Source organism: Cygnus olor, chromosome 2 (assembly GCF_009769625.2).
Source record: "Cygnus olor isolate bCygOlo1 chromosome 2, bCygOlo1.pri.v2, whole genome shotgun sequence".
Classification (NCBI taxonomy): Eukaryota; Metazoa; Chordata; class Aves; order Anseriformes; family Anatidae; genus Cygnus; species Cygnus olor.
Window position 1 is genome coordinate 144073049 of NC_049170.1, and position 13305 is coordinate 144086353.

General features: G+C 34.9%; 1 protein-coding gene across 6 annotated transcripts in view; it reads right to left on the minus strand.

Annotated features, from left to right (window-relative positions):
• The window catches only part of CSMD3 (CUB and Sushi multiple domains 3), a 710416-nt gene that overhangs the window by 195367 nt on the left and 501744 nt on the right, over nucleotides 1-13305 (minus strand). For all 6 annotated transcript variants that reach the window (XM_040546910.1, XM_040546915.1, XM_040546914.1 and 3 more), the window contains 3 exons: nucleotides 11219-11410; nucleotides 7543-7681; nucleotides 4587-4774 (listed from right to left, as the gene is read on the minus strand). In XM_040546910.1, coding sequence (XP_040402844.1) covers nucleotides 4587-4774; nucleotides 7543-7681; nucleotides 11219-11410 — 519 coding nt within the window. The remainder of the gene's footprint in view (nucleotides 1-4586; nucleotides 4775-7542; nucleotides 7682-11218; nucleotides 11411-13305) is intronic.

Here is a 13305-nt window from a genome sequence, read left to right on the forward strand (position 1 = left end):
CGAGTCCAGAGGAGGGTAACGAATAAGTTTGGAGGACTGGAGCACCATCAGTGTTGGTAATAGAAGATGAAGTAATACAATATTGCTTAATATGTGTTACATTTGCGAAGTACTGTTCCAGGGCTGCGCTTGGAATATACAAAATATATGTGCAAGGATAGCATGAGATAATGCACTGATTCATGATGAGGAGTAAGGAGGACTAAAAGAATGCTCAATTTGCAAGACATCTAGATAACTGGGGCCTCTTGGACCCTGGGAACTGGATCAAACCAACCTTGCGGTTTGGACTGAGACTGAGGGCTCAGAGAGCATGCGTAAGAAGAAAAGGTTAAAAAGTTCAATTCTGATGAAGACATCTTACTTCATCCCGACGACCACCCGGATGACCACCAGAGAGTAATACGCAAGAGCAGAAGGACTGATAAGATAATTAGCATACGAAGCGAGGCTAGGCAGAGCTAGGAAATGAATATGCATAGATGAGTTGTGAAACCTAATGCATATGTAATATTTTAGGAGATAAAAGAGAACTAAGTGAACAAATCGGACGAAGTTAGATTTGGGCAGGCATGCCCCTAACTTCCGGCGCCTAATAAAACACCTTCATATAATCACTTTGTGGATTATGTGTCTTCATGAACGCTAACATCAGGACCCACAGGTGTATCTTATAAGGTCCCATGGACGTGTGGACCTTCAGGTTCCTTAGATGGTCTTGATCCAGATCTGCTTCTACACGGGGAAGTTCATTATTCTTCCAGTCCCTCCCTTTGCCTTCTGGGGCCTGGGCCATGTGTCTGGAGCTATTGTCCATGAAGACTGAGAAAAAATAGTCATTATGTAACTCAGCCTTCTCCATGTCCCAGGTGATCACGTCTCCCGTTTCCTTCTGGAGAGGGCACACCATTTCCCTAGTCTTCCTTTTATCACCAATGTACCTACAAAACCCTTTCTTATTGTCCTTGATGTCCATGGCCAAATTTAATTCTAAAAGGGCTTTGGTTTTCCTAACCTGATCCCTGGCTTCTTGGACAATATCTCTCTATCCCTCTACCCTGATGTTTTAGTTGTTGCTGAGTGGTGCTTACACGAAGTCATTGTCTTCAGTTTCTCATACTGACCTACCAGAGAGGAGGCTGGGGGTGCAAAAGATCAAAAGAAGTTGGGAGGGGACAGTACCAGGACAGTTGACTCAAACTGTCCGAATCGATATTCCATACTATATGACAACATGTAGACCAATAATACTAGGAGGGTTGGCCAGGAGGGCAGCTACTGATCAGGGATTGTCTGAGCATCTGAGCATCATTTGGCTGGTGTAGAGCAATTGCATTGTGTATCACTTGTTTTGTGCATATATATGTATTAACCTGTATTTATCAACAGGGAGGAGGAGTGAGTGAATGGCTCTGTGGTGCCTAGCTCCCTGCCGGATGAAACCACAGCATTTCCAATTAATTTACATACACCTGATTGACTTAAGTGCTTCCTAACTCTTTCTTACTCCACTGTGGATAAAGCTACACTCCAACAAACCCTGCTAGTATGCTCAGGCAGAACTGGGGACAAAACATACCTGAGGTAAAAAGGTATTAAGTACCACAAACTTTTCTCATTCCTATTCATTGAGTCCCTAGCCCACTGAGCAATGGACCACCATATTCACAGAATCATATACTCATTAAGGTTGGAAAAGACCTCCAAGATCATCTGGTCCAACAATTAAAGGTTTCTTATTGTTTTCAATTTTCTATAAGGCTGCCCTTGACCATCACAGCACTGATCATTTCTCTGTTAAGTGAGTAACCATTCCAGCAGAATTTCAGAATTTGCTCTGGTCAGCTAGGGTGTCAACTGCATCAAGAAATTGTAACAAACACAGTCAAGAGATGCCCTGCAGAAGCTATTGGAGTAATTAAAATCCCCCAAGATTACCAAGGCTACGTTTCTTCCAGATATAATGTGTTTTTTTCTTGGCCAAGTGGTCTGTGTCAGTCATCTACAACAATACTATCTGTAGTTACTTTCCTCAATAATCCAATCATTCTCTGCTCTTGAAAATGTTAACCCTTCACAAAACAACAGCTCTTACTCAAAGTAGTTTAAAACTTGTAAGTGTACACCTTAAATAAATTCTTTCCCTTCCTCTGCCTCATTTATTGTATGTCACACCATTAATAACTGCTTAGTACATTGCCTGCCCAGTCACGCATTAGGAGTTCAAAAGACACTAGGTTCATAAAACATTCTGTTAAGAGTTTTTTCCTTATTAATGTAGTTATTATTTTTGGCTAAGTTAACTGGATGTCATTTTTCTATTGCAAATGTCATGCTTACAATGCTTTAATATTTACAATCCACTAATGGCAATATTAGAATAAAACAGATCAGAATATTATAAAATATATAGAATAGAGAATATAGAAAAAAACAGAATCATGTAGGTGAAAATATTTCCTTTCTTTTTAAATGTAAAAGCTGTCCTATTCAAACCATAGTCTGAATTTTTGTTTTCGTTTTCAAACATTCATTCATTGCTGCTTGACTTTTTGCTTTGAATCTGAGGATGTTTACTAAACTATTCCAGACTCTTAAACATGTAGACACAGACTGGAAATAAACATGTAAGACACTAAGAACAATTTAAATAATTATTATGAAATGTTACAAATGTTCTTTTGTTATCTAATATCTCATAACAGTTAGATCCCTTTCAAATTTTAAGACTTGACATTTATTACTCTTATGATACCCCTAAAAATAAATTAAGCAGTGCAAGGTCAAATTTAGCAGACAGTCCCAATTAAAACTGAATAATTCACTGAACAAGGTGTCCCTCTGCTTATCAGAGTTTGATTTGTCCAAATTTACTAATTCTTGAAGTTATTTTTATCGGCAGTTTTAAAATAGCTCCTTTGGTTTATGTCTCAGTCTTCAAAGGCAGATGTTGAAATGCATACTCCAGATATTCTGACAAAAGCAGGAAAGACAACATATCAGGTAAACAGGAAAAATTAGAATTAGGTTGATTACTCTCTCAAACTATCCCTTACTTGCATACAGATAAAATAAAATAAAATAAAATAAAATAATAATAAAAAAACACATATAATCTATTATCTACATCCTCATATTACTTAGATTTCCAGTCCCTTTACAGAACGGGAAGATCTATATATTTTCTTTGAGATTAGAGATTCTTAGAAGCACAGAAAGAAATGAGTGATTTTAGTGGCACAGACACAGACTAATAGTAATGTTAGAAATAGAATTCATCCTCTATTCCAAACTAAAGCGATTCATTTCTTTCTTTAAACCTAGATCAAGAATGAGAAGAGACTGTGTCCCTAGTGAGTATCTTCCCAGCTTTGATTGTTGTATGAGAGAAACCCTTTAATTCCATAAGACAAGAATGTATTCAACAGCACAACAGAAAAAAGATTGGTCCTTTTGAAAAATCAAGAGTTGCTTGTTCTTAAAAAGTTCTGCATCCCTATACTACTTTCTATATCACTCCCATCTTCATTTATCATTTATCATTCTTCAATGTAATTGAGAAGCAAGAAGAAATATTTTAAAGTGATGTGGAACAGTGCATACACCTGGGTTTACCATCAACATGTTGAAGAGCTACTTTTAACATATTAGGACCAGATCATATTGTGAAGACAATTTTCTTTACCTACATAGAATCCAAAGGCTTTAGCAAAGTAAAAGGACACTTTGTGGGTTTTCCAAAGTAAAAAAAATTCACCAAAGTAACATATTTTCACCTTGTATACCTTCACCTTTACTAATTTCTTTCAGAATAAATCAAAAAGAAAATCAGTCAAAAGAGGTTAGTCTGTATTGCCACTGTTCTAGCAATATCCTTGTTTTCCCTCTGGTTGTCTTTACAGATTATTGGATATTTTTTCTATTCACTTTATAATGAATATTTCTGTTTCTTGAGTCACACAGAGAATTTTGAAAGGCTGTACTGATTATGACTTTTACAAGCCTGTATTTTCCTGTTTATTGTGTTATGACCTCAGAGATTTCTGTCTGAGATATGTAGATAGATGTATCATACAAAAGTCTACCTCTAAATTTTCACTATTGGTCTTCTAGCTTCTAGGACACAATTTCATTTGACAGGAATCATAAATTCAAATATTTCAATATGCCCTACTATAAAGGAAAAATAAAAACTAATTATATTCTGGAAAAAAAAAAAAAAGTGCTCTAAAGTTTTTTCACTGTATCAATATTTTTGAAACATTTAAACCAATGTCTTTTTTTTTTTTTTTTTTTTGAGTCATGCATTTAACATTATTGGGTATCAGCCAAATTAAATCATATATCAGAGGTTCTGACTTAAATTAGTATGTTTATGTTATATTTTGTACATATAGATATGAATACATGTACATATATAAATTTATGTACATATACATATAGATATGTGTACATATACACATTATCATAGCTATAGACAAAACCAATATATTTCTAGGAAGACATCTATGAAAAATTAAAGCAGATTAAACTTTACACTAATAGTTCAAACATTTTAAATAGAAAACAAAAGTGATTCTATTTACCTTTGTATTCCAGGTGGAATCCAGTGAAACTAACAGACCCATCACTCCGAAAAGCCAAATGCATGGTATTTGAACTGCTTTCTATCCTCTCTGGAAGCTTGCTATCTTGAAAGCTTCCAATTAGTGGGCTATTACTATCTGGCCCATCATAGATATAAAGAAAATCATAATTTGGTTCTATACTGAAACTGTAGAAGAAAAAAAGAGAAATATTAGATAAAATATGCTTTGTATAACATTTTTACTCTAATCAGCTTGTCAGAATAATGGTTTGTATAAGTATTCTTATTAGCTGTGTTTTAATTGGGAAAAAAAAAAAAAACAGAAACACTATATTGGTCTCTCTGAACCATTGTTTTTCTGCTAGTCAGGAAAAAGAATGTAAAATTTCAAAATAGAAAAAAAATGATTATTGACAATATTTCTGAACCTTAAGAGAAATAAACAACTTGGATCAGGAACAAATCAAAAAACAATAAATAACAGGAACCCTTGGCAGAAATGCTTTACAATATAATGTAGTCAGCATTAGAGTAGATAGTACACAGCCCAGATAGTATGCAGTTCAGTCAGACTGAATACTTTCATATACCCAAGGGATGATCCTCCATTAACCCTGTTAAGAAATGGTAAGAAATATTTTGCCCATCATCAGTGTAGCTGAAAAGGTCTAGTATTGAAACCTTTCTTTTGGACTTAAGTTTTGTTGTTGTTGTTTTTTGTTTAATTTAATTAATTTAGTTAATTAAGTTAATATAATTAATTCACTTAATTTTGACAGTTTTGAACTTAATTTTAACCAAGGGCAGAGGGTTAACCACATTTGCTTGTAAGATTGTCTGTGTAGAAAGAACGTAAAGCAAAAGATTTGTAGTAAAAGAATGAAGATAACCGCTAGAAATATTTTGTCTCTAGTTGCTAGCAGGTCCTGATAAAATAAATGTAGAAATTAAAGACCTGATCCAGCCTCTTCAGTGAAAATACTTTTTCTAACTTTTGGACTATTTCCAAAATATTTCCTTACAAAAGAAATACCAAATTCAATAGCTTTGATTTTTAAAGTACAGTAGTTGGTGTCTGAGTTTAGAAGAGGTAGCTGGAATAAGATCCACTCAAGAGTCACATATAACAATACTAAACAGATATTTTTTTTTTAATCCAAAGTTTTGCTCATATAGAAATTTTGTTGTTGTTGTTGTTTTGCTTTTCACTCACTCTGGAACAGTCTGCGTGTCATTAGTGAGGCAAGTCTCAGTAAGTATATGATCTACTTTGACCAAGACTGAACTTGTCAGTTTCTGTCAGGAATCACAGTAATTGTCCAGATTTTAAGAATGACCTGTCAGTAACTGGGATCTATATAGAGTCTTCACATACAATACTGGGTTGCACTGTAAAATACTGCTTTTATCCTAAACTTTAGGGTCTCCTATAAACAAATGTAGAATAGAAAGAGCAAATGGTACTTAGGTACCTTCTTAGGTACTTTGAGCTCATGATATTTCACAAAGGTAAAATAAATATATATATATATTTACAAGTGCTAAAGTCCAATATAAAAAATGTTTAGCAAGTTAAAGCATTCTGAAATCTCTAAGCAAATAGTTAACTTATTAATTAAATACATATTTTTGAGCGATTCATTTTCTAGGAAGGAATACTTTGTCATATTTTGTCAATGCATCATCATTGCAATAGTGAAATGCAATTTTTAAATGTATTATATTGAATAATATCAGAAATTACTGTCTTCACAATGAATAATTTAGTTTGCATTCTGATGTCTGAATCATTTACCTGAACATGAAACATAGCTCACCGAATGCTTTTGTAAATGCTTTTGTAAATGAAATGACTTTGTCTAGACTAGTCAAACATAATGTAATAAAAGGTTTCCATGGTGCAACATAGTTGGCATGTAATATTATAAAAGTAAATATCAAATATATTTATCAGCAAAGCACATACTATAGCAGCAAATACAACAGCAAATAAACAGCTATATGACCAACATCACTAAAGAGTCATCACATTATCACTGATCAGAACAACAAAGCCAGTGTTATACAACATTCAGCATAAGTAGAGCTTAAATTTGATGGGACATTACAAATACAAATTTTGTGTGACATTACCATATGTCACTATTGGGATGCATATTTTTCACACACAGTAAACATGCATATTAACTTACTTTATGGGTTACACACAATGCACAGATGAGAAGTTCCTCTGAATTCTATTAGCTCAATTTAATGTTGCATTGTAATAAAGGGAAATTAATCTTGGAGGTCTTTTCCAGCCTTTATGAGTCTATGATTCTATTTATGGACATGGTTTAGTGGCTGATATTGGTGGTAGGGGGATGGTTGGACCAGATGATCTTGGAGGTCTTTTCCAACCTTTATGATTCTATGATTCTATGAAATGCTAAAGCTGTTCCATTTAATAACCAGAACAATGTGAAATATCCTATTGTTCATGAAATGATAGAGGTTACACTGATAAATACATAATATATAAAAAAAAAAACTACATTTAAACACCACTTTTGATATTTTTTCTTTAATATCAGATGAATGTCTCATACATAATGCAATGTGTCAATCATTGAAGACTTTCCTGATGGACTGGGGAGTATTCAGAGTAACTCCACATCACCTTCTCAGGAACAGAATCTCAGTAAATTCATCACTATCCCCTTCCACATTAGTCAGGGTAAACTGAGGAACTGAGGGTTCTTTAACTGAAGAGGAGCAATGAGCTGCCAAGCTACATCTCTGTGTGCAGTGAATATCTTAATACCTTTGATGAGACTGCTAACATAGATAACAATCACTAATCACACTGATAGTTAAATTAAATATACCTGATGTTATACTACAGCGCTCTGAACATCTGCCACTAGTAAAGTTACAGACATGATTTTTAAAATTATGAGCAAGTAGCACTTTACCTGATAAATGCTAATGATATAACATAGTCATTATTAACAGTGATAGTCCAGTCACAGTCTCTGCTGTGGGGATAAGGATGAGGGAAGTTCGGTGAAAGTATAAAACCTGATGAGCCAGTCAAGTTTCCTCCACAGGGAGCTGTGAATAAAAACAAATTGGAATTGAGGAAAGAACGTAAGAGAAAAAGAAGCAACTATCAGCAATCTGTTCACCAACATTTAATGTCCCCTAAAAGTTAAACAAGAAACAACCGAAGTATCTACAGGGCTTTAACAGAAACAAAAGCTGAATTCACATTTCTCCTTAGACAAATACTAATAACACTAAGTAAAGCACTTGGTTTTGAACTCGGTGTCCTTTACTTTGTTTCTGTAACACTACGTGGAGGCTTTTCTGAAAACACTGTGAACTTCAGAAATGTTCTAACTGCAGACATAAAAAACATGACTGGATGAGCTTTTCACTTCTTGTTACAGGCATTCTAAAAGAAGATTTTAAGGTTATGAAATATGATTTACGTACAATGATAATGCAACTACCTGCATTTTCACCATACAGAACCGATTAGTAATTCAGATCAAGACCGATAATATAAAAATTCAATAAATATAAAAATCAACAACAAAAAAAATCTAGTAATTGCAACTTGCACATTCAATGATAATGAAATTAACCCCCTCATCCTGTCATTATCCGATTAAGCAAAGAGTCACTCTCCGTCTTTTTTTATAAGTCCCCTTTAAGTAGAGAAAAGTTACAATGAGGTCACCCCGGAGCCTTTTCTTCTGCAGGCTGAACAGCCCCAGCTCGCTCAGCCTGTCTTCATAGGAGAGGTACTCCAGCCCCTTGATCATATTTGTGGTCCTCCTCTGGACCCTCTCCTATGAAGTTAGGCTATCAATACCTAAAGGGTTCTTATAAAAAGGATGGAGAAGGACTCTTTACTCAGGTAGATAGTGATTGGACAAGGGGGAATGATTTTAAACTAAAAGAGGAGAGATTTAGATTAGAGGTTAGAAGGAAATTTTTCACTCAGAGGGTGGTGAGGCACTGGAACAGGTTGCCCAGAGAAACTGTGGATGCCCCATCCCTGGAAGTGTCCAAGGTCAGGTGGGATAGGGCTTTGAGCAACCTGATCTAGTGGGTGGTGCCCCTGCCTGTGGCAGAGGGGTTGAAACTAGATGATCTTTGAGGTCCCTTCCAACCTTTCCATTGTATGATTCTATGATTCTGTGAAACATTAATCTTCAACTTCAAAATATCTCCTGGGTAGAATTTTCCCAGATGCAGCAGTTTCAGATTTTGTTTTGCTTTTAAACTCATTAGATAGTAAGTTGAGAAAGTCAACATCACCTAATGAAAAATGTCATTAGACAATGTTGCCTCTTTCAGTTTACCATGTACTCTAAAGCTGTTTGAAGACTTTCTTTCTATGTATGATTGAATAAAATTCATATGTGTTTCAGAATCTATCACTCTCTAAATTAGATGTGTAAAACATTTCTGTTAAGTGTAATAACTTTGTTTTTAACTGAGAGGAGACCAGCTCTTAATACTAAGCTTAAAAGGCACCTATCATTTATAGTATTAGACACAAGACAAATACTGAATACTATAATAACCCATCCAGAAAGAAAGGCAAATGACAATCTACTAGAAAAAAAAAATATATTTTTAAATGTATTACACAAAGAAAACTAGATGTAGATTATGTCATCCTTTCTTCACAAACCTCTCTGTAGACATAGTGATAAGCCAGCACTGTACCAGACAGTCTGTATGATCTTAGTATTCACTGTTGTTATGGCAAGTACTTTTTTTTTTTTTTTAATCTAAAACCTAAGTAATCTTTATGGAAGGCAACAAAGTACTATTCCAGAATGTTCCAGCTTTTTCCACTGAAATCAGAGAATCATTAAGGTTGGAAAAGACCTTCAAGATCATCTAGTCCAACCGTCCACCTACCAAGCAATATTACCCACTAAATCATGTATCTAAATACCACATCTACCCTTTCCTTAAACACCCCCAGGGACAATGTCTCTACCACTTCCCTGGGCAACCTGTTCCAATGCTTAACTACTCTTTCTGAGAAGAATTTTTTCCTAATTTCCAACCTGAACCTCCCCTGCTGCAATTTGAGGCCATTCCCTCTTGTCCTATCGCTAGTTACCTGGGAAAAGAAGCCACAGCTCTCCACCTCGACACAGTCTCCTTTCAGGTAGTTGTAGAGAGCAACAAGGTCTTCCCTGAGCCTCCTCTTCTCCAGACTAAACAACCCCAGTTCCCTCAGCCGCTCCTCACAAGACTTGTGTTCGTAGCCCTTCTCTCGACACATTTCAGGGCCTTAATGTCATTCTTGTACTGAGGGGCCCAAAACTGAACACAGTACTCAAGGTGCAGCCTCACCAGACCTGAGTACAGGGGAACAATCACGTCCCTGGTCCTGCTGGCTACACTATTTCTGATACAAACCAGGATGCTGTTGGCCTCCCTGGCCACCTGGGCACATTGCTGGCTCATGTTCAGCTGAAAATCAACCAATACCCCAAGATCTTTTTCCTCTGCACAGTTTTCGAGCCACACTCACCCAAGCCTGTAGCATTGCATGAGTTTGTTGTGGCCAGAGTGCACGACCTGGCACTTAGCCATGTTGAACCTCATCCCATTGGCCCATTGATCCAGCCTGTCCAGGTCCTTTTTCAGGGCCTTACTATCCTCTGGCAGATTGACACTTCCCTCCAACTTGGTGTCATCTGCAAATTTACTGAGGGTGCACTCAATTCCCTCATCCAAATCATCAATAAAGATATTAAACATATATAAAAATACATACTAACAAAAGAAATTAAATACATATTGTTATTAGTTGCTTTCATTTTATTTAATGAGATATTAAATATATTTATATCACCTCAAATATATATAACTGCTGCCAGATCTTCAAAAAAGCATGTATGTCCTTGAAGTTTACTTGCCCCATATCAGTTGGAAGTATATATTTTTTCTGAGATCAGTAATAGTGATTAGGATTTGCCCCAGAAGAAGTTATTGAAAGGTTACTATCTATTTATATACTGTTGTAATTTCTTATTTTTCATCATGATTCAGCTAACCAAGTTAAATGCTTTCAAAATCCATTTAATATGAACTATGTTAATCAGAATAGTATTAGAGACTGAGACAGTGTTTCCAGAAATAAATGGTATAATTTTTTCTTTGTAAATTAATGAAGACTGACACAGTAATGGTAATGTACCATCTTCTAATTATTTCCTGTAGCATATTACTTTAGCCCTTGCATAATTTTACCTTATCAATAAAAGTTCTCGGTTATGTGCCCTTACATATGGGCGTGTGAATTTTAACCATATCCTCAACAGTTATCACCATTCTTTAATTTTTAAGGCAAAGCTAACAGTGTAATTGACACTGATTTTCTTTCTTTCTCACAGGTCATCAAACTATAAATAATACGGCCTTGAAAGGGAAAGGATAACAACTATCACACTAACAACTAAAGAAGAAAGATTCTGTTAATTCCCGTCAAAGTTTTACACAGAATAAATAACAAATATGCATTTGTTTCCTCCAATAAAATTTCTAGAGCAGTAAGATTAATTACACCAGAATTTCAAAATTTTGGAAAGCATTCTTTGATTGTTTTCTGCATACCTATACAGACTGGTGGGTTGGGCTGCCAGAAGTACCGATTTTCTACCTGAATGCAGGTTATTCTCTCATCTCCTTGCAACTCATATCCAGGGTCACACTGAAAAATCACAGTGTCTCCAGGTTCTCTTCCATCCCCATTTCTAGTTCCATTCATAGGGACACCAGGATCACGGCAGGCAGTAGCTACAGAGCCTATCAGAGAAGAGGAAAAAATAAAATAATAAAATAAAATAAAATAAAATAGTCAGCTTTTCAATCCGTGTTTGTCACATCACATTTTTCTAATCAGGTAGCTCTGCAAATTCAAATTTTTCCTACTGACTTCTAAAAATTTGAGAAATCATCCAAAAATATATGGGCAACAGTATGCAGCTTTTATAAAACTATTTTTTTTTTTGCCATGTTTTAATTATTTAAGGTGTCTAATGTTTATTTAATCTTTTTTTTTTTGGACAGATTCTGTGAAACATTGAAATTTGTAAAAAGGAAAGTAGAAGACTTAGTAGCACCCTGGACACTCAGCACTACTAACTAAGAGGAATTTTTAATAGAAGTAACAGAAAGTAGACTAAGACCCTCAGATTATCCAAACAAGCCATGCTTACATACATCTTAAATTCTCCATAATCCTTCACTTCTTGAATCTATGTACTGTGTAACACCTAGTTGCAAATTTGTAAGTGAATCTCATTCATTTTATATTTGCACCCTTGCACATGAAATATCTACTGTGCTAGGCTTTTGCAACACTATTAAAGAAATCACTTATACATGGACATAGTCTGAGAGAAGATATTTATACCTGATACATAAATACAGATTATTCCTGTGGCCCACACAGAATCACAATGAGAAGTTATTTATAGATTTATAGATATTCTCCCAAGTTTTAACATATTACGATCAACATACTATTTAATGTTATGCAGCTAAATATGAAAGTTTAAGTGAAAAGTAAGCACATTGATGTTTTTTAAAGTAAATATTTCCTACTTACATTATAGAACTGCAACATGCTATATGCACTATGAATAAATAACAAATGTCAGGGTGGCATGTGGAAGCAAACCCACTGACCTCAGCAATCTCCATAACATAAACACAAGGTAGCAGGACTAGGAATCAGTTCTGATAGCCTCTTTCTGGAGAGCTAATATGAGCAGACAGCAATATATTCTTCTGAAATGTGGGGGGTTTATACATTTACCATATTCCTGAAGAAGATATGTTGGTCTAAATTTATTACTTCCCTTAAAGAAAAAAAATAAATCTATACTCAAAAATAAATAAATAAACAAAATGTTATGGGCTTTCTTGTGGTGTTGTTTTCCATTTAAGAAGTCCTGAGTAAATAAAAATAAATAAAATTAAAATAAAATAAATAAAATAAAATAAAATAAAATAAAATAAAATAAAATAATAAAATCTACTCTCAACAGAAATTAGGGAAAAATTTCCTCCATATTTCTCAAAGATTAAATAAACATTTCTTTGAAATGCTAACTGGTGATAACAAATGAAAGATTTATTTTTATTTTTTATTTTTTTAATATAATCATGACAGTTTTTAAAAGTTTTGCCTCAGACACAATGACCAGGTGTGGTGGTTTTACCTTGCTAGGCAGCCGAACTCCACCACAACCACTCTCTAACTCCCCCTCCTCAGAAGAGAAGGGGAAGAAGAAAAGGAAAGAAACAACTCATAGGTTGAGATAAGGATAATTTAATTAAAGGAAAAATAATTATTAAGGGAAAATTATTATTAATTAAATAATTTAACTAAAGGGAAAAGGGAAAGTGGAAAAGGAAAAATTAAAAAATAAATAAATAAATAAATAAAAAGCAAAGGCCATGTGGAACATGTGGAAGTGCAGGGGAAATAAATTACTCTCTACTTGCCACAAACGAGCAATACTTGACCATGTCCTTGAAGCAGGGCCTCAACACATGGTAGGCATGGTTCGGGAGGACAGACATTTTCACAACGAGAGCCCACCCCTCCCCTCTTCTTCCTTTTCCCACCTTTTATTGCTGAGTGTGACACCACATGGATATGGAATATCCCTTTGGTTGGTTTAGGTCAGCTG